The sequence below is a fragment of the Ambystoma mexicanum genome, chromosome 7p (genome assembly GCF_040938575.1).
Source record: "Ambystoma mexicanum isolate Mex_15411 chromosome 7p, UKY_AmexF1_1, whole genome shotgun sequence".
Classification (NCBI taxonomy): Eukaryota; Metazoa; Chordata; class Amphibia; order Caudata; family Ambystomatidae; genus Ambystoma; species Ambystoma mexicanum.
The window spans coordinates 248,509,480-248,531,434 of NC_090939.1; the positions used below are offsets into that span (position 1 = coordinate 248,509,480).

General features: G+C 40.2%; 1 protein-coding gene across 3 annotated transcripts in view; it reads right to left on the reverse strand.

Moving 5' to 3' along the window:
• ITSN1 (intersectin 1) overlaps window positions 1–21,955 on the reverse strand; it is a 3,188,156-nt gene that overhangs the window by 148,053 nt on the left and 3,018,148 nt on the right. For all 3 annotated transcript variants that reach the window (XM_069636218.1, XM_069636217.1, XM_069636220.1), the window contains one exon: window positions 4,966–5,064. In XM_069636218.1, coding sequence (XP_069492319.1) covers window positions 4,966–5,064 — 99 coding nt within the window. The remainder of the gene's footprint in view (window positions 1–4,965; window positions 5,065–21,955) is intronic.

The window sequence follows — 21,955 nt, forward strand, 5'->3', positions numbered from 1 at the left end:
GGCGATGATGCATGGAATTATTTGCAAGGAGATCCCAAAGTAGTTTTAGCACTTGGCATAGGCCAAAAGGAGGGTTTGTCAAAAGAGAAATTATATCGCGCCTCCTATTGCAATAAATATATGTATATTGGCCTACGCCAAGCTGCTCGAAAGTCGCTTGCGAAAGAATCCGTGTTGCAAGGTCCTGACCTTAAATCAATGTAAGCCGCCATTTTAGGCCAATGCGCCATTTTAGGATTCGCTTTGTAAAAGTCACCCTGTGAGTTAAAATGGTGGACGATGTCATTCCAAAATACAACATGGCCGTCTTGACCTCTGTACATAGCTAATATGTAACTTGCCTGCAGGCCACTTGTTGAGGTTGTGAACTGAGACCTTGTCCTTCGTTGACCTGTGTGTAAAAGGATTACTCGTGCAATTAAACTAATCCACGAGCATATGTTGAAACAATGTATTCAAATACTGAACGTAGAACACTTGTTTAACTACATTGTATTAATGTTTGAGAAGGCCTGCATGGAAAATCTTAGAATACACAGTTATTGCATAGGCTTGTTGATACATGTATTAAAGGCAAACCAGTTATATGCGGTTGTTCGAGACTTGGCACGAACCCTAGATCGGTGATGTATTAAGTGGAATATTAACCCGAAGTGGGGCTGGACATCGTGCCCACCAAGTGTATAAAAAGCGAATGCATTCTAATGTACAACGTCTCTCACTGAACACACTGAACCACGCTGGAGTTCGTTGTGCTGTACTCAGGGCCGATAGCTATCTGATTTTGCTCTGTTTCTGTAACTGGATTCAGTATAAAATAAAGTACTTTGTATGTTCCTTTGTAACCCGTGTTCGGTGTATTTCCTTTTGGGGTACTCAGCCTCGATGTTTTGATTTTGTTTTCACAAGGGGAGGTGAGGAGGCCATCTGGGGAGTGGGGAGAGCTGGCACAGATGAGGGGTGCAGGAAAGCATTTTTTGGGTGGTTTTTCCGATAATTGCGGGTATATTCGACTCTATAAAGGACTACAGATAGCCGAGAGTATGTGTAGATCAGTACCGTACCCGTGGTTGCATTTTTTTTTAAAAGATATTTTTACAGCTATAGTGACGTCGGGGTTGAAAGATCAGTGACACGATTGGCATCCAGGTCTCCCATCCATGCAGTAACCAGGACAGACCCTGTTAGAATAAAAAAAAAGGAAGGAAGGGTCAGCCTCCTCAGGCCATGTTGCCCGATAAATGTGTCAAAGTTACAAGACCACTTAGAGAAACAGGCTATCCCTTTTCTTGCTTTGAAGCATAGCAAGGTCAGTCCTGCTTTGAAGCTAGGTAGGGTCAGGTTTTAAATCGGTGCTACTGTCAGTGCTTGAAAGTTTTGCACTCAGAGACAATTTTCTGCCTTTTGCTAAATTGCATTCTGGTATTTGTAGTCTCCCAGTCACTAATACAAGAAAATATATATTTTTACAGCAACAGTGGGTTTCCCATCCCAGCAGTACCTGGTACAAACCCTGCTTAGCTTCAAAGCAAGGAAGGGGCCAGCCCCCTAAGGCCATGTTGCCTAATAAACAAGCCTACCTTACAAGACCACTTAGAGAAACATGGCTTAAGGAGTCTGGATCCTTCCTTGCTTTGAAACTAAGCAGGGTCGGTCCCGGTTACTGCATGGTTAGGAGAAAGTCCACAGTCCCGAATGTAGTGTGTTTTTTTTTAGTTTTAAATCTCTCATAACACATGGCATCCACACACTATGGTATGTGTACTTTTTAAGTTAGCTTTATAAGGCACAGTATTATTGAAAGCCAGACATGGGGATGAAGAGGGGAAATGATGAGAGGGCAAGTAAGTCATGAGTATTTGGCCACGATGTGGCAAGAGAGTTTGCAAAACACTGTTGCAGTTATTTTCCCCCCGATTGTGGATTTTTTTTCAGAGCACCAGTAAAGGACACATGTGGGTGGACACCGTAACTTTTTTTCAGCGGGCGGATGCAACCCCTTGTTATTTTTTTAAGGTTGGCAAGCTTGCTCAAGTATTTGGCTACCAGGACGCTACTCAGGTTATCATGTTCCCAGAGTAGATACTTACCCACAAGACCACAACCACTTGTTTCGTAGTGGGATTTTGTTTACCAGGGATTATTTCAAAACAGATTGATGGGGTTGAAAAGTGAGCACCTTTTATACTTTGCCAGCATATTTATTTGAAGATTTCCTCTCTCAGGTTAATTTTCTAGCGTTCATTACTTTTTTAAAAAGTCCAAAGCTATTTTGCCTTGCGCACTTTCTTCTAAGGGAAGGTAAAATCAACTACATTTGTATATTTCACTTTAAGATGTATGTTCACTTACTGTGCGCATATTCATGGGTGACAGTTTTTGATTTTCGACAATGGGTGCACAAAGTACCTGGGCATATGTTATTCTTGCAGCTGGTCATTTGTTTCCTGTTTCCGTGCTGCTTAAATATGTTTAGTTGAGGTCGTGCAATGTATCACAACAGTCACCAAGAGACTGACCATAAAACAAGGGGTTAAGCATGCTGCTTAACCAAAGTGTGTGGTCCATGCCAAATAATTTTATCTCACTGAGCATTGCCTATAAACGTTGTGAGTTCTCAAAGCCTGCAATCTTTTATATATAACAATACCCCTGTCAAAACAGGACAAAATCAGTTTTTGATTGTGAAACGTCTTTGAGCGATCGGTTGTACGTATTTTAAAATATAGAGTGGCCGTGCCAACCGACCATGGCCAAAGGCCATGGCAAGTGGTTTGGTAGTGTTCGGCTATGGCTAGTGGTCTGGTAGCGTTTTAAAATGGACAGTGGGCACTGCCAAAAGCCGTGCCCCCTGACCATGGCCAAAGACCATGCTTGTAGTCTGAAAGCGATCTAAACATGTATAGAATAACAAAACCCTTGAAATTCAAGGAAAAACCTTTAGTTGCAGGGACGTTAAGCTGAGAACTTAACGCAACAAAACCCCTGAAATTCAGCTAAGGCACCCCCTGTTGCACAGCCTATGACCACAATGATGACATCACAGATCACATCACTGATGACATCACTAATAACATGTTGTATGAGAACAATGACGACATTACAAATCACATCACTGATGCAATCACTGGGTACACCACTAATTACATTGTATTTAACTGATTACATCAATAAAGGAATTAGACATAACATTTATAAGGTAGCTCATGAAAACTTTGATTATTTATATAACAATTTAGGCCATGGACTTGACCATGACAAAGGCTGTGGCCACTAGCCAGCACCAAAGGCCATAGCTAGTGGTTGGTTAGTGTTAAAAAATACCAATGTGCATGATTAAAAGCCATGCCTAGTAGCCCATCACTGTTTTAAAATATAAAGTGGGCAACGTTGAACGCTGTAGTCAGTGGCCATGGCTAGTGCCCATTAATATGTTAGAATATACAGTCGGCACAGCAAAGGCCATGGCCACTGGCTAGTATTGTGTTGAAGACCATGGTTAGTGGCTGGTTAGTATATATAATATACAGTGGGCACGGCAAAAGCCCATAGCTAGTGGCTGGTTAGTGTTGTATAATACACAGTTGCATTTTATTATTTTAAAATATACAGTGGACATGGCCAAAAGATGTACAAACTGCTCAAGGTCAAAGGCCATGGCAAGTGGACCATTTATATGTTAGAAAGCGGTATCCACTGGTAAAGGTCAACATCTATTGTCGGTAGCCTGTTAGTGTTTTAAAATATTCAGTGCACATGGGTGAAGGTTGTGACCACGGTCCATAACTGAAGGCCATGACTAGTACCCATTCATGTGTTAAACTATATTTGGCATGCACAGTGATCATGGCTTAAGGCCATGCTTAATGCCAGTTACTGTTATAATGTAATTAGTGATGTCATCTGTGATGTAATCATTGCGGTCATAGGATGCGCAACAGGGGGCAGGAAGTTAAGGTAGCTTAAGCTGAATTTCTGGGGTTTTGTTGCGTTAAGTTCTCACCTTAACGTCCCTGCAATTAAAGTTGTTTCCTTGAATATATGTATAACACTCTTAGGATGTCAGTGCTTTCGGAGCATAGCATGTGCACAGCAATCCTTGCCTTGAGTCTCGACTACCCCTGAACCTCAAATAAGTGACTGATGTTGCAAGCATTCTATTGTCATATCCAATTGCTGACATTTTAACGCTAGTGTGAGTGTGGAGATAAAACGAAATGAGCAGCAGGCACAAAGTGCATTACGTACATAGTGATTGAAGAATACAGCCCATTTATCACAGATATATTTGTCAAAGATAACGGTCAGTGGTCATTTTTATGTTCCCAAAATGCAGGGTGGAACTCTCACTGGTGTCATTTCTCCCCTTCTCTTTTCTCATGGGGGTATTTTGAAAGACTAATATAGTACCAGACTGTCCATCTTGGAATGATAAAATCATAGCAGGAAAGAAGTAATGTGGTTGTTCTAGGTTTTGGTAATGTGCTTTCTCACTAAGACCGGCGTAACATTCTTATTATAAGGTACAGACATACTGGAAGTGATCATTTGAAATGAACACTGAAACAAGTTAAAAAGCAACGGTTTACAATCTTGACAGTTAAATAATTTCCTTTTTTGACAACTGCTTTGCACACACAAAAAAACAAACATAGCCCCACTTCAAGAAATGCTTTTTGTTTTGGTTGCGCATCTGAGAGCAACAACTGGGGTAGCTCCAGCAAACATGCACCTGACAACGTGCCTCTCACTCTTAGAGAGCGAGACACTGAGAGAAAAAGGGCAAAACGAGTGTTAGATCGTCGTGTGATACACCAGATACTAGTATACTATAATAGACAATCTAACAAAAACAAGTTATTTACATTGGCTGATCAAATTTGTTAAAAAAAATAAGCATTCCAAACAGAAATAAAACAAACATTTATGTCCTAAAACGTTGAATGCTTTGAGCAAGGTACTTACATTTTTTATTATTAATGGGTACCTTGTTACCCGCTGCATAGGCTTCAGTAGAAAACTAGATAAAGGCATTCCTTTACAGCGCGGATCCATTGCTAACCGCTGATAAATTGGGGAAATAAATATAAGGTGAAATTATTGATTAAAGGAAGTGAAAGTCATAAATGCACGGTACATTTCATTAAAATAGATCACATTTCATTTTAGTTAAAAACATGGTTGGCAAAGTTTTTTGTCTCCCATTTCACCAGATTGTATGCATCAGCAATGAGATTCACTAAGAGAACAGAAAAAGGTATGGATAACAATTTTCTTATTAATACCATTGTTTTTTTTTTAATCGTACACTTGGTTGGTTTGAACTCATTGGTACTAATTTAATTGACTGTGGGAAGACGGAAGGATGAGTCAACACATCTAGCATATTTCTGTTTATAAATGTATTGAAAAAAACATTTCTTTTAAATAAAGGACCGAATAAAGAACACATGTTTATAAATAATACAAATGATTAATCAATTAAAGAGAAAAAAGACAGTTAGTCATGCACATCCTCATTTGAGAATTGGAGTGAATTGGGGTGTCAGGGATTCCCATTGCTCCCCCTGCTGTTCCCTTTGTAGGTTGAACTTTTGATAGAGTCCGGAAAAACCTGCACATTTCAGGAATACAAATTGAGAATTCCCAAAATAAAATTATTCTGTTTCTAAACATTATTATTTTAATGATCACTGATCCGTTATTTTTGCTATTGGTGAGACCAAAGAAACGTAACATGAATTGGAGAGTGCCAGGGTTTAAACACAATGCCGCCAAGTTGGAGATACTCAATCTTTCAACTCCTGAACATATGAAGAATATTTTATAGGTGAGAGTCTATCTCCGAATGGTAAAGCACTCAATTAAGTATCTAGACACTAAAATCACACCTAAACCACCAAATCTTTATAGGGCTAATGCTATTGAAAAATACCCCACAAATAGGAGGGGGATCTTTATTTGTCATGTCTGCTTAAAATTTGTATTTTACCTCAAATTCTATATCATTGCCAAGCAAATGCAATACAACAGCTAGAGAAAGAGCATAAAGAGTGGCAAACCCTGATCTTTAATCTGTGACAGAAAATATAAGTAAAAAGGAGCTCTTGTCAATGAAAAATCATAGATGAATGGATTCCTAATTTCTATAAATGTTACCTGGCAGTACAAATTAGGATAATAGCTGAATGGATATAAAATGGTCTGAAAAACAATGGCTTTCAATAGAACAGGCAATAGCTGGCAGATGTATTTGTACTCAACCTTGGTAGCCCAAGAAACAGAGAGCTCCAAATGGATACATTTATGTAATCACCAAAGCCAATTACGAAGATTCCGGGCCTTCTCTCCTTTCCATCTCCCTTTACTCCTAATACAGGAAACATTCACTTATCAGCCGGAGCGGGGGGGCATGGGATTTGAGAAATGGAGCAAGGAAGCTTGTTTAAAATTAGGAGATCTCTTTGAAAATGTGAAAAATGAAAGAGCCATTTTGAATTAGTTGAATAAGATAATCTTTTTTTATTTATTTTTTTATTTTTTATTTATAGTGTAATAGATTAATTAAAACCTTAAACACTTATACGAATATACAAATATAATGTCATTAAAACATTAAAACAGGTACATATTAAAACGTATTAAAAGCATTTGTGCATAGAGGCATACATTGATGATAGTCTAGGTCATTTGTTCAAGTTAAGTGATAAAATGCAAATGCTCAATTTCAATTTCATTTTACATAATCAGTGAGGTAGTGCAAGTGATCAATTTAGATCTCTGAGTCTCCAGTCTCCTTAGGTGAGCCAAAATAAAGTAACTCAAGAAGTTATAACATTCTCCCATTTCTTAAAAATCTCTTTCCAAATATAAAACGCTGCACCTACATACATCAAAGCAGAGGCCATATAAATACTTGACCAAAACTGATCCGTTGATATCATCTTTAGGTCACTAGTCAAGTCTTTGTATCCCCTATAGTATAACTTGGTTAATTTATTACAATTAGTAAGTAGGTGTCTAATAGTTTCCAACTCATCTTTGCACAGCCTGCATATTCTTTTCTCCCTTGGGATTCCTGTCCATCCTCCTACATATTCCAAGCATGGGAGTTGGTTAAATCTTAACAGCATAATAAATCTAGACAGTTCCATATTTGCAACTTTAAGGATGTAGCTTCTAGGTTTAGACGCTACCAAACCTTGTAGGCAGTATTCCGTAAATCGCTTATTTCCCAGGGAATCTAAATTGTTGCACATATCCCACTGTATGGCTTTATTTTTCAAAGTTTTTATAATAAGTTCTGGCTTAATCATTTCGTCAGGAAGTATATAGTTTATATCCTTTAAAAAGCTAGTGGCAGTAAAAACAAATAATGAACTGCATAGGCAACTTTTTCTCTAGAATGCTCATAAATAATAACAATAAAAATAGAAAACCGTATGATTAGGTGATCTCGAGAGAGAAGCGTAAGCACTATAAAGAGATACAAGCCATGAAAAAAAGGATTGAGGATAAAAATATACTTAAGCAAAACATTGCTAGCATGAAAACGAAGTATAAGAAATTCCTTAAACGCATAGGCAGCAGTGTTCTCAAGGAAATGGTTTGATGTGAGAAATTCCTTGCGAAACACAGATGCCCAGACATTTTGGGGCTTCTTTAAATTTCATGGTAGCATGCACGATTTGGGGAAAAGAGGAATCAATGTTATAACTGAGTCAGTTTGGGTCAAGCATATAAAGAAAATGTACCAAAAAGAGGGTAGATTTGATAGAGGGAGGATATTGTTCAGGGAAGTGGTTGAGGTTGGTAAATTAATTCCCGAAAAGGATGACATTGAGAAGAGTATCATCAGGCTTAAACCATCTAAGGCCACAGGCCCTGATTGGGTCTCCAACATTATGGATAAACATAAACCATCCTATTGGGCAAGTGTCCTTACAGGGCTGTTTAATAGCATTCTCTATACAGGCTGGATTCCAGTGAGCTGGAAAGCTTATATTTTAGTTCCAGTGTTTAAAAAGGGTGCTAGAGAGGATCCAAGCAATTATAGACTGTTGACAATGTCTGATGTCTGCTATAAAATCTTTGCACAAATACTCTTGAAGGAACAAAATAGTTGCCTAAAAAGAAATAACATCTTATCTAAACAGCAAACCGGATTTAGGCAGGGTATGGGGACATCATTGAACACATGGACATTGTATTACTTAATCCGGAAAGGTAGGGTTAGGCAAGATGGAGCACTGTATATATGTTTTATTACAAGAGTATGATTTTAAGAGGGCTTTTGATACTGTGGACAGAAATATATTAAGTTGAGAGATTGGAGCCTTAGCCCAATTATACTATATTTTATTCAGGAATTGTACATACATACAGTGATACAAATTCAATTGAACCAAGAAGGTAATCTTGGAGAGAAATTTGAGACAAATCTTGTACTTAAACAGGGGTGTCCTTTGGCCCTGAGACTGTATAATGTATACGTTACTGATATGTGGTCGGGGTTAGTAAAAGCCTCTAGTTTTCCACCCAAAATTGGTAATTTCGCTCTTCCATGGGTCGCCTATGCAGAGGACACGTTATAATGGATAATACACCAATTGGTCTGCCACGTAGCCTTGACAAACTAGTTTAGTATTCAAGAAGAAATAATCTCTTATAATTAATACCAACAAGACCAAGATAATGGTGATCCGTAGAAGGCAAAAGATGGAATGGAAAATAAGTGTAAATAGTGGATGGGTAACAATTTGATTGAGGTTGTACATTCTTATATATATTTAGGGGTAATGATAACAGACACTGTAAGTGTGAAATGCCTGGAAAATTATGTGTGCTCAAAAATTGAAAAGAGATTATCTGCTATCTTGAAAGTCATCAAGTACAATGGTGGCTTTTCACTGGAGGGTCTCCTTAAATTGTATCGTTCATGTATATTGCCCTGTATCAATTATGGTTTAGAAATATTTACTGCAAAGGAAACTTAATGGCTCAAACAAATGGAAGGAAGAATGCAGCAGCGTGCCCTGGGTCTCCTAAAAAATATACCTATGAGGCGATAAACTGTGAATTAGGTTTGGTGTCACTGATTAGACTAAAGAGAATCTCGATGGGCATTTTCTACATACGTATGGGGACTAAATATAATGATACTGATTCACTATTCGCATATTTTAAAAACCTTACAGGAATTGATGATGTGGATATCACACTGAAAGAATGGAAATGTTATGTCTTCTCCTTTTTTGATGATATAGGTTTTACCCTTGGCTCTGATGAGCCCATAACTTTGAGGGAGAGGCAAATTAAAAAGTTAGCAAAAAGTTGGGACTGTGATGCTAATACGACTCACCACGCTAAGATAAAAACACAAGCATTATGTTAGGGCGAGACCTAGCGATTACCTGGTTAACCATTGTGATAGCAATGTGAGACGTTTTTATTATTATTATGTATTTGTTTTGAGTCACTTAAGAACCTTTACAAAATTAATCAGACAAAATTGATGATATGCCATTTAAAATGATTAATGCAAGTATTTAAAGCATTTAAAACGTTTGACATTTAAAACACATTTAAAACATTTAAAAACGTGTCAGACATTTCTACCAAAATCAGTCAGTTCGTCAATCGTCCTCAGTAGGGGGTGCAACACAACATAACTAGGGTCAGGCCTTGTATGTGTCCCACAATATACTCCAGATTTTAAATAGTGCCATGTGTACCCTCACCGAGTCAGTATTCAGACAGCAGGCCCAAAAGTCGACGGACTTGAACGCATCATAGTGACCCACAAACTGCACCAGCACAGTCATATAGAGGGATGCCTACCTTGGGCATGCTATCAAGACGTGTCTAGGAGTCTCAACATTGGATTCCAACAACAACACCCTACATATTCTGTTTGTTGCAGTGATTTTCAGAGGTCCCCCCTGTAGTGGCAGCACAGAAAGCTGGTTGGTCTGAAGGCGTATCTAAAACTGCGTACAGCAGATCTAGGGCATCTCAGTAAGTAATACTGGGTCTTGAGGTATCTATGTACAATATTGTCAAGGTACTTATAGTTGTGTAACGATGCTAAGTGGGTATAGTTGTTTATCCAGCCCCATTGCTGTAACTCGTTCTTAAACAGGATTTTCAATGTTTCAATCCGTGTGCCCCGTGCAAAGTCTGGATGCTAGTCAATCATGATAAAACACGCCTCATTTTTTTATTAAAGTCGTCCCCTTTAATGTTACATTTCTAACTTGCCCCAGGCGTTTCATCCAAGGTTATTCAGAAGCGGGCACTTAGGACCAGTTCTCATGTTAATGAAGAGTATGCCTCTTCTAATCAAAGCCTGGCTACGTAAAGACTCCAGGCCCAACTCCAGATGAAGGTAAGCCATTGGTGTTGATGGGGACAGCTGCAGGAGCGTCATCCAAAAGAAACCCTCAATTATGTTTAGCCATGTTAAATCGGGCAAAGCAAAGAGTTCTAGACCACATAATATTGCTGGTGCAAAACTTTGTGTAGCCTGATAATCCCCACCATAGAATAGCCCGCAGTATGGTGTGCACATGTATTGATGGCAAATGTAAACTGCCTGGCTTTGCTTTGTTTACCAACAATAATCTGTTTGTAGTCACTGTCTGCCTGCAGAGGAATACCCAAGTACAGGTATGTTGGGACATATTCAATAATTTGCGTGTCAGTTGCCATGCTTACTTTGCTAAATGACCTGCTAGAGACGACCATCATCTTTGTTTTTGTGGTATTAATAAACAGACCATTTTATTTGGCATATTCTGTGAGGGCTGTAAGCTTATTTTTTACTCCACGTATGGTGCTGCCCAACAAAATGAGGTTGTCTGCATAGAGTAGGCAAGCAATGACAGTATCACCCATTTTAACAGAACAGCCTGGTATGGCAAGTAAGCATGTCGGGAGTTCGCCCAGATATAAATTAAACAACAGAGGAGCCAGGACGCACACTTGCCTGACACCCCTGACACCCCTGTTAATCTCCAAAGCCACTGACAATAAACCTGCACTTGTTAGCCTTATTCGCACGTTGCTGTTTTGATAGAGAAGTCTCAGAATTGAGATCAGCCATTCAGAGCAATCATAGCTACGCAGTTTCTGCCACAGTCGCGTGCGTCAGACAGTGTTGAATGCGGCACTGAAGCCTGTCTGGGTACAATGTAATATGCTGTTTTTGTCTGCCCAATGCTGCAGGGCCTGTAACACAAAATTACAAAAAGGTTTCCCAGGTACATCAAGCAGAGATGGGAGCCTATAATTCTCTGGACATAACCCATCTCCCTTTTTGTATAGAGGCAATAGAATCGCCTGCTACCATAAAGCAGGACCTCTCCTCTCAGCACACACCTTATCAAACAGCAGTTTTCACACCGTGGCCCAAGCATCAGGGTCTTCCTTCAGCACTACATTCGATACACCACTAGGGCCTGGCACCCGAGAGCCTTTCAGACCCACTATATTCTCACGTATGTCCACCCAGCTAGGGAACAAGATCCAAGGCACAGAGGCTATTTCTCCTATGTCTGTCTCCCCTACTGCAGCGTGTTTGGACCCTATAAAGTGAACCCATTCAGGTTCTACTATAGGGTTAATCACAGCGTGCCTGATATTGCCTTTTGCTTGGGACAGTATTTGCCAAATAGGTCAAATATGGCCTGTACAGAGCACTGCAAACATTTGCTGCCATTGTGTATTTAACTCTGAGTGCATCCCTTTATAATCACGTTTGATATGCCTATCTCGACCCTCACGGATGCCGCTCTCTTCCAGCATCCCCTCTTGGCGTATCATGTATCGCTTGGCATCTCTAATTTCAATATCAAAAGGTTTACTTTACTCGGCTCCATGGAGGGCCACACAGTGCACTATGCTTGATCCTATTCGGTATGCTCATTTCTTCAGTTTCCCATCTCATCTACCCCTAGCTGTGCAAACCTGTCCAACTCATATTTTATCAGGCGGTTTACTGCCTCTGTACTTTTGGTAAGGTTGCGTGATGTACAGCAAATCCTGTACCCCCATGATTTGCCACCAGACCCCCAACCCCTTACTGTCTTTCTATGGGACTTCCTAAATCAAATGTTAGTATCAAAATGTGGTCATCACTAAATATGGTCTGTCGGGATTCTAAGGATGTAACTCTCTCAGAGCACGTATTACTCCTGAAAAAGTAATCTAGGGTTGAAACTTTAGTGCCCATACTCCAAGTGCCATGGCCAGGGTGATCCCCCACCGTACAGCCGTTATACATCAGAAGGGCTCGTTCATGTAGAAAATCCAACCACTGCTTTCCCTTCTTATTACCTCTCGGATTTGTCATAACACACTTGGATTTTATGTATTTATATTGGGCACATAGTTCATGATAAATACAAGCAACATCGAAATCTCCCCCCAGGAGAATACATTTGTGCTTATCCCCCAGCATCCATTCAGTCAACATCACACCGGGTATCCCATGGAGCTCCTCAAGCTGTAGTAAATCAGAAGGGACATAGATATTAATTAACAAGCATATCAACCTATCAGAGATTGTTTTTATCGCTGCCTTTATTGCTAACACATGAGGGGTGCTCAGGATAATCTTTACACTTGTCAGAGGAACTGACTGATTAATGGCCACTGCAAGTCCCCAAAAGGGTGGACCCTTGGCACCTTTAGCAGCTCCATGTTGGTACATAATAGAATCCCCCAATTGTATCCCTGCCCTAAGCCATATTTCCTGCAAAAAACAGACATTCAACACTGATAGACAGCTAAGCGAGCCCCTGGGGTCTAGAAACTGTGTAAAACATCTGGTGTTCCAGCTTAACACGCGCAGGTGTCATCTGGTCTCAGTCACCTGACTAGTCACACATCTCCTAAACCAATCCCATCCCTTAGCATCCTCTGTGGACAGTTCGTTGGCTGGCATGTTGGCTTTTGGACTGGGAATTGGGATGCTCTCAAACTGCCCAACCTCCTTGCTAGTAGCATGAGTGACATCATCAACAATAAATCCCCAGATGGAGCATTCATTTTTCCCCACAATTATTGCCGGCTGGTTGCTTTTCCTTTGGCCCTTTGACTTGGGCACTGCCTTTCCCAGCATGTTATTGGGAAGAGCTGAATTGATGTGTGTGTGTATAAATATATACATGTATATGTGTGTGTGTATATATATATTTTTTTAAACACTTGGTAAATACGTCATTCCCTTTGTTTCCTCTCTCCCCTGTCCCCTAGTCGTCTTTTTCCCTCCCCCCTTTTAAGGAGTGACCATATATAGTGAAAGCATTAAGTATCTTATTTTGGGCAAAGAGGCTTTTATTAACTAGGGAAAACTGTGGCATGAATATTGTGTTTTATCACACATGGTACTTATAAACATCCTAGTCAAGTTATATACTGAATGCACTAAGCACTTTATTCTGACAAGAAGACTTTTTTATAATCAGTGAAGACCTTTGCAAGATTGTTGTGTTGCACTAAGCACTTTACTTGTAGCTTTTGTTACTTATATGACACAGAATATCTGCTGCTATTACGCATAATGCACTTTACCCAACATTTAAGCAACAGTGGAGGCTGTGAAATATTGACTACTATGATGCACACTGCATTCTATTTTTAAGGATGAGAAATGATTGTTTTTACTCCTTGTAATATTGAGAGACATTGTGTTGCCATAAGTATTTTAATCAATGCTATCATGCACTTAGCACTTTATTCAAGGTAATAGAAACTTGGAAAATTGGAAACATCGGCAGCTATAATGCACACTGCACTTTGGTAATGGCATTTGAGACTTTACGATGTGGTAACTTAAATGGAAGTGACCTTCTCTCAAAAGAATGTTGGTCATATTTTTGATATTTTGTTAATACATGACCTATAACAGCACGAATTTTTTTGAGAAGCTGTGGAAATACATATTGTCATATTGCACAATGCACTTTATTGAAAGCGCGAGGCACTTTAGATATATGGAAATTGCAATAAGGGAAGAAGATAAGAAAGTATCTCTCTAAAAAAGTGAGTTACTATGGACAATTTGGGGATTGCAATGTTTTGTTGTCAAAATGAAAAAAACACATGAAGAAAAAAAACACAAGATAACGCTAAATATTGCACAATAATGTATAATTAAAAATACGATTGATATGGGGATAATGTATTAGCCTATGAGTATCTTGGCTGGTATTTTGTAATATCTTTGAAAGCAACACATTTCATGCAAAACATATATGTATATACTTTTTACCATTCCAAGATGTCACACCCAGAGAAACACGCATTAGGTCTGAGAGGTAAACTCAAGGGAAAGCAAAGAAGGACTCTTTTCTTGTATGCACAAGTGTTTAAATGAGAAGCCTGTCATTTATGTTTACAACCAGACGAAGCCCGTTAGGGTGAAACGCGTAGTTGTTTTTGTTCTCTCCTGAGCAACTTGTCCACTGTACTTAACAAATAAAGGACGTTTGATGGAGATCCTTTTTTGACGTATCTGGGTGATTTTTATGATTGAGGAAGAGTGCCGTCCAGGAAGTGGCATTCCGCTTTCTTTTTCTTTTTTGCTCTTATATATATATATATATATATATATATATATTTATAACTGTGGACGCCTGCACTATAGAAAGTAAACCGGGCCACCCCCAACTACCAAAACAGAGATCAGATCCCAAGTGTGCAATTACGCTTGTTTGCTATGGTTGGTCAGCTCCCCTTATGAACCGTTCAGCAGGTTCAGAATCCACATAAACGCATGTTTGTGCTGCACTCTGCACACTGACACTTAAACAATAGAAGGCAGTACCTTTTGCTCTCAGCAACAAATGAGCTTGGCAGAGTCGTGGACCCGCACTCCCATGGGAGTTCAAAGGCAACTGCAGCCCGCAGTCACTCCTGCACTCAATCAATTTACGTTATATGGGAGTGCAAGATCCGTAGCAGGTGCTGGCCGCTACAGGTTACCTTCAGCACTGAAACAGGATCAGACAACTGGCGGCACCCAGCACCCAACAGCCGAACACCGAACACTCGACTCACTCCACTTCCAAAGGAGCTTTAGTAGGTGATCTTCCAATAGAAATGGAAATAGGTGAAAGACTTGGTGAAGGCACCGCTTTACAATCCCCAGAGCAGAGAGAGAATGCCGTCACACCATCACACCGAACACTCGGCTCACTCCGCTTCCAAAAAGAGCTTTAGTAGGCGGTCTTCCAATTGAAATGGAAATAGGTGAAAGACTTTGTGAAGGCACCACTTTACAATCCCCAGCGCAGAGAAAGAATGCTGTCACACCGACACAGTGAACACTCGGCTCACTCCCATATTTTTTCATGAAATTAAGATTGGATTCTTGTTAGGGAGAATTCTCATTTATGGCTAATTTCCCTCACCTAGTGAGTCCCCCAGCAGCTTTGCTGGATTTATGGAGTTTATTTTATCCACTTGGTAAGAGTGTGAGCTTTTCCCCCACTCTTACCTGTGTTTTGGCAAGTATAATTCTCTGTTTTTTTGTGATTGTGGACTCTGGAGTACACCACTTCAGTAGCCACCTTCTTTTGTGTGTCACACAGCACCTTCAGTGCAGTGACACAGGGTTGTCTTTGAGACTTCCCCCCGACTCCATTTCTGAGGCTGACTACAGTCCCCCAGAAAAGGGTAAAGTTACCATTAACTTTACCTAGTCAATCTACCACAGATTCAGTACACCCCATCTTCCATGGAGTACTGGAAAGGGTTAATTTGTATCCCTTTTTATCTGTACCTCCTAGAGCATTGTTTTGCTCTTTTAACATTTAGACATGGCTGGTGGCAGTGGTATCTATTCTAACTTTTCTACCGCGATTATATTAGATAAACGTGGTATTGTTCTTGGCTATTATATTAGCCTCGAACATAAACCCGCTTGAACAAATTCTCTTTCTCTTGGCTCCGGTTGGGTTAATCACCATTTCGTTTTGTTAAAGTCCTTCTTGTGTTTTACTTTGCGCGGCAAACTAGGTACGCCTTCTTTGTTCACAGTCTTTTGGTGGGCTTCTGCTCAGAAGCCCTCCACCAGGCGCCTGGGTGTCTAGGTTGGCCGAATGTGAGGGAGGGGTGTAGTCACCCCCTGCACAGGGTATACTAGGAAACCCAAGTCGCACTTTGCCATGATTGGCTGAGGTGGTTGTCCAGGCTGGACAACCCCCCTGCTGGGTGATTGACAGCCAGGCTGTGTGAATGGGGGTTTTGGGCATAAAAGGCAGGTCTCTTGGGCTAGAAGTCAGTGTCGCCACTGGAACTACAAGGAACTGAAGAGAAGCGGAGAGAACGACGACTGCTGCAACTACCCCGTCACAGTAAAGCCCTGCTGCAGTCCTGAGATATCTACCCTTCAATAACTAGAGAAGATCCGGTCCGGAGTCTTCTTCCCTTGAGCCTGGTGGGGATAACCAGCTCATCTTCCACAGCCAGATGATCCTCTTCCTTGGTCAAAATCGCTGCACACTGCTGTAGTGGCCCGGATAGCCATCTGAAGAGCCTCTCCTGTTTTTAAGGAGCGCACCTTTTATTCCTTGTCGCTGCTACCGGCCTCATCCCTGTGTGGTGCAGACCCCCTTCAGACGTCCTCCTTCACAACGAAGCTCCAGGAACCGTGGGTCTGCGGGAAACCAACAGGAACAACTGCCAGGGCACTAGCTGCACCATTGGAATAAGGTACTGTGTTCTGCTTGAGGAAACTGGGTGAACCCCTTTTCTTCATCTTCAAGGCTTGCCCTTGTCTTCCCTCCTTCTTATAACTTTTGCTTCTGAACATAGACAATATCGAAGTACTCTTGGCTACGTTGAATCGTGAACTGACTGTGTGATCTTCGGCAACAGGACTCCGGTGTCACTTAACCCTGGCTCCGGCCCTTTGACTCTTGAACTCCTGTCTCTGAGTGTTTCTCGATTCTGTCTATCTAACCAAAATATTGCCTGTGATTTTTGCCTCCAACTCCCTCTGGGTATCTCAGGTGCTAAGTGTGTTTTTGCCCCGGTAGCATTTCATGTCACGGATACGCGTTTATTTAGTAGACCGAACTGTAGAAAAGTGATCGCAATCTTATTCACGGTAACGTGTTTTGTTCGTAACACCGGTCCATTCGAACACAGGCTACTTACCTTGAGATTTACTGTACAAAGTGAATTGGTTAGCTGTAGTATATTTTACGTGTGGTTTGTGTTTGAGTTTAATAGAAGTGTTGTGTTTATAACAAATGGTTTAAAAATACATGTACTTATATTTTTCTACCTGAAACCTTCAGTCAGTGTTTGCTTGAGTCACAGTAATTGTGGCCCCTTTGTGTAATCTCTGCTACTGCTCATATACTCTTGAGATAAGCCTGGCTGCTCCGCCACTGCTACCACTCTGACATAGTAATACAGGCTTGTACCAAAGGTAAAAACTTGTATTGCCACCTGTAGTCTTAATTGTGTGTAGTGGTCCCTAAGGGCCCTGCACAGGAGTCTGCCTAACAATTCTCTCCTGACTCTCTCTAATACTGGGGCATGGCAGGGTATTCCATACAATTTGAGACTCTGTAGAATCTGCAAGGCTAACATTGAAACACCTAACGGCCTGTCGAGAATTGTATGATATTTCTAATAGTGGTTATTTCAATCTTAGATTCAGTCTGCGGAATGTTCAATCTGATCAAATTTGGAGTAAAATTTACTCGGGGCATAGTACAATATTACATTTTATGGTGTATCACATATGGCTAGAAATTCAAAAGAAATGTATGTATATTTAATGCATTTGATAGAAGAATGTTTATTGGATCTGATAAGTTTATATGAATTAAGTGCAATTAGAATCATTTTAGCTGTGATCATTTCTTTTTTTTCCTTTGGTATTTTAAGCATGGAAATATTGATATATCATGTGTGTTTTCTCTTGTGTTTTAGTGGTATTTGTGTTTTTTATTATGCTCCTGGATTTTTTTCATGGATTGTTAGAAGGTTTACTTAACCATAACAACAAATAAGGAAAAAGAAAAAAAAGTAATTGCCAATCTCGAATTTCTTCGAGCCTTTGTAAACACATTTCTCACCCGTGCATCACACAACTGACACTATCACTTTATTTGGCCTTTGGACAAAATTTGAATATTTTTTACAGACATTGCATTAAAAAGAGTCTACCTCATCTCTGATTTTAAGAAGTCTCTCTCTCCACCAATCCCAAATCCTATTACATTTTAACGACATATGCACCCCTCAATTTTCTCATTTTGTCTGCAAGCATAATACTTGCTTTTTAAGGCTATCACCCAAATTAATATAAGCTTCCGAAATATCTATTAAGTGTAACGATTGTAACTTGTTAATAGCTAAAGTCACACAAACACTAATTTATAAAATATACATATATGGGGCTGATTTACTAAGCTAAATAAGTAGCTAAAGTAAGAACTTAAGTCATTTTTTGGTTTAAGTATTACCCTATTTTTTTAGCTTAGTAAATTTAGTTTGAATTACACTATTTGTTTAGCTTAATGAATCAGCACCACACATATGTTATAGGGCGGCATGCGCTGCCCTACAGTTAAGGTGAGTTGTGAGTTCCATAGGACATCGAAAGAATTAATTGATAATAACCTTTAAACTGTGCGACGGATGTAGCCGAGTCTGCCCCTCACCCCAGACTAGGAAGGATTTGTTAACAAATAAGAAAGTTATTAAGAAAAGCACATTCGGCCTACTCCCCATTCATTTACCATTCATTTACCCATAGACAAAAAAGGTCAATTTTTGCTCCAACGCCCAGAGGAAACCGCTGTATGGCGTTAGACCAGGTTGGAAACAACTTGGGCAAGAAGGGCTGACTTGCAGTCCTTTTTGTGATATCCCCATTATGCATTGTGCTGAAAGGCATTTCAGAAATGAAAAAGCAGCCATTTTCTCCAAAAATTCTATCGCTAATAATATTTGACTTGCTCGATGGATTAGAATGAAACTTTCAGAACATACAGTTTGTCAAGAGCCCCCCAAACTGCACATTTTGGAAACAAAATGTTATGAAATGAAAAAGTAAGAAAACAAAACACCAAAGTTTTCAGCCCATTCATTTTCCCATAGAGAAATAGATTTGAAATAAGAAACAACTCGGGCACAAAGCGTGGACTTACATTTCTTGACTGTTTTGGTGTAAATCCATCTGGTAGTTTTTGAAACATTTGACAGAGGAGGGTGTGCCACCTGATCCATAAAACCTTTTAAATCAGTCTTGGTGCTTTGCAGCAGACAGGTAAAGAGAGGCTAATAACTTTTGACTTGTTGGATGGATTTGGATAAATTATTTCTAAACCAAAGGTTTGTCGAGGCAAACTGGAGATCTCGGGAACAATCAGTTAACAAATGAAAAAGTTATTAAGAAAATATAAAAACACTATTTTCAGCCTACTGGCATTAATTTTCCCATAGAGAAAAAGTGCAGTTTTTGAACAGCCATAGTGCGAACACGCTGGGCAGATTTGCACCGAAGAAGAAACAATTTGGGCACGAAGCATCTTATGAATCCTTTTACTTTTTGAAAATTGTTGTTTCTAACACTGTAACCTAATGACTTAACGTTGAATAAGAATATATTGAATAATGTTTGAAGCAGAAGAAGAAAAGTAAATAATGACTTGCATGCCAAGCACCCCTAGTGCCACTGCTGTGGGCAGTGCCATAGTCAGAGCCTTCTTTGGTTTGGAAGCGGTGAAGCTCCGGTGTGGCCATTGATGGCCCAGCCTTCGAGGCCAAAGCCATATCCACTGCTGCCTCGACAAATAACTAACATTTGCTGCTTAAATTCCTCCTCCTCCTCTCTCGGTGCCCCCTTGCAATTGTAAGGCCTACCCCCTTCCTCAGACGAACCTGAGTCGTGGCAGTCTATGTGCTGCTTTTTCTGCTTGCTCTTCTTCGATCTTTTATGCCACCTGACTTTCCTGTCATCTTTGTTCTCAGGGACGGCCCCATCTCTGCCAACTCCCAAGGATTTAGTGGTCGACCAGGCCTACTTAGTGCCAGTTACGCCAAGCGTTTTCACAAGGCCTTCAGTTTCATAGACTGACAGGAGCTACATTGCTCTGTCTCATGTTCCATTCCTAGATGCCACATGCAAATGTTGCGTGGGTCCATGATGGACATTTTAGAGCTGAAGTTTCTGGCAGCGCTTGGGCCCTGACATACTGATGCCGAAAAAGTATTAAGCAAGCCGTGTTCCGGACCGTATGCTCAGCACACAAATTAAAGGAACTGAGGTATGGGGGCGTAGTGCATGATATAACTACAATCACCGACATCACGTCTTCAGTTGAGGAATGGCACCATCGAGACATGAAGGAGTTGAGGAGATGATATTGAGTCACACTACGCCCCTTGTCAAAATGTTCCGAATAGCTGGCCTCGGGAGTATGATCTACCATAGGAGAAATCTGTGGGAGAATGCAATCCCTTGAAACATTTAGTCAGCACCTGGCCTATTTGTCATATTTGATTGTGTTACTACCACTTTAAGTAGATGCTGGTGATACTGGTAGTACAAGAGACCAATATAATATTTTTCACTCTGGGGAAACAGGGTCACGCCTACTCTAGTTTGCAAGGTATGTTCAGTCGATTTTAACCTTTTGATTCGGGGCATTACAAAATAGCAAGGATAATAGCTCCTGAGAACAAAGAAGCACGTTGTTTCCCTTTGATACATCCTTTGGCTTTTTAATTCAGACATCATCATGATGAAAGCAGTTCTCCAAGTGCTTACACTTGCCTGAAAAATCATGGGCAGTAGCAGTCATCATGTGGCTGTCCCAGTCGGCAATTAAAATGTTACTCTTGCATTTGTTTATTGTTGAGTCTATTCTTCTTCTGTGTGTTGTGCTAAAGTGTTAATTTTAATTATGTCATGTAACCTGTATTTTGATGTCAATAAGTTCTTTCATTCTTGTTTGTTCTTTCTACGATTGCAATATGTAACACATGTGTTCTGTTTTTGTTTGAATTTTATATTTGTAAAGGTGCACAACCACTAAAAACAAATAAAAATAAAAAATTGTGTTTGTTATTTGTAAAAGGTCAGTCCACAGTACGAGTGCCTCACCCGCCAGAACCATGCCTTGGCGCCTAGCTGCAGGTACACCATGCAACATCCATTGCTGGTATTAGGAGTGATTCTGTTGCACAGTAACACATGGGGTCTTGGAAGTCCTCCCTTTGGGTCTCTACCCCTGGTTTTCTCAGTCATCATCGGTCAGGTGTAAGACAAGACCGACAGCAAGGTAAGAGAACACTTTTCTGTACCATTTAGCCCCTAAGCATGGAACACCTATTCACCTGAGGCTATACAGGATCCTGTATACCATCCCAGATACAGAAGTCAATCAGTACTTTTACTGGTGGCAGGGGCAGAGCTTTATGGAGCAACCTTTGATCCACATGACATACTGTGAATTAACGTGAATTTACACTGGCTAAGTCCCTATTTTTCTATTTTTTTATTTACTAGATTATAATCACAGAACTGATTTTTACAAGTGTCCCTGTTTTTTAATGACACAACGCTTTCCAATAGCCGGATAGAACATTTTGAATCAGTCATAACCACGGGCATTGATTTGGGCACGCTTCCATGCAATAGTTATTTGATCCTATTTGCACCATTAAAAAAGGGACCAACCATTTGCAAACCAGTTTTGATCCTTTAACCAATGGGAGAAGCCCAGTCAGAAGTGCTATGTCAGGCCCTAATTAATTTGGAAAGGACCATTCATCAATGTTATTATTGCACCACCACTTACACAGAAAGATTGTTGGTTGCTCAACTTCACATCAGATTGAGGCATCTGCTTGTCCTTCCGCTTGTCTCTAAATCTCTAGATTTCCATTCGTTATTTTTTCACTGGAAACATGTTGTGTAGGTTAT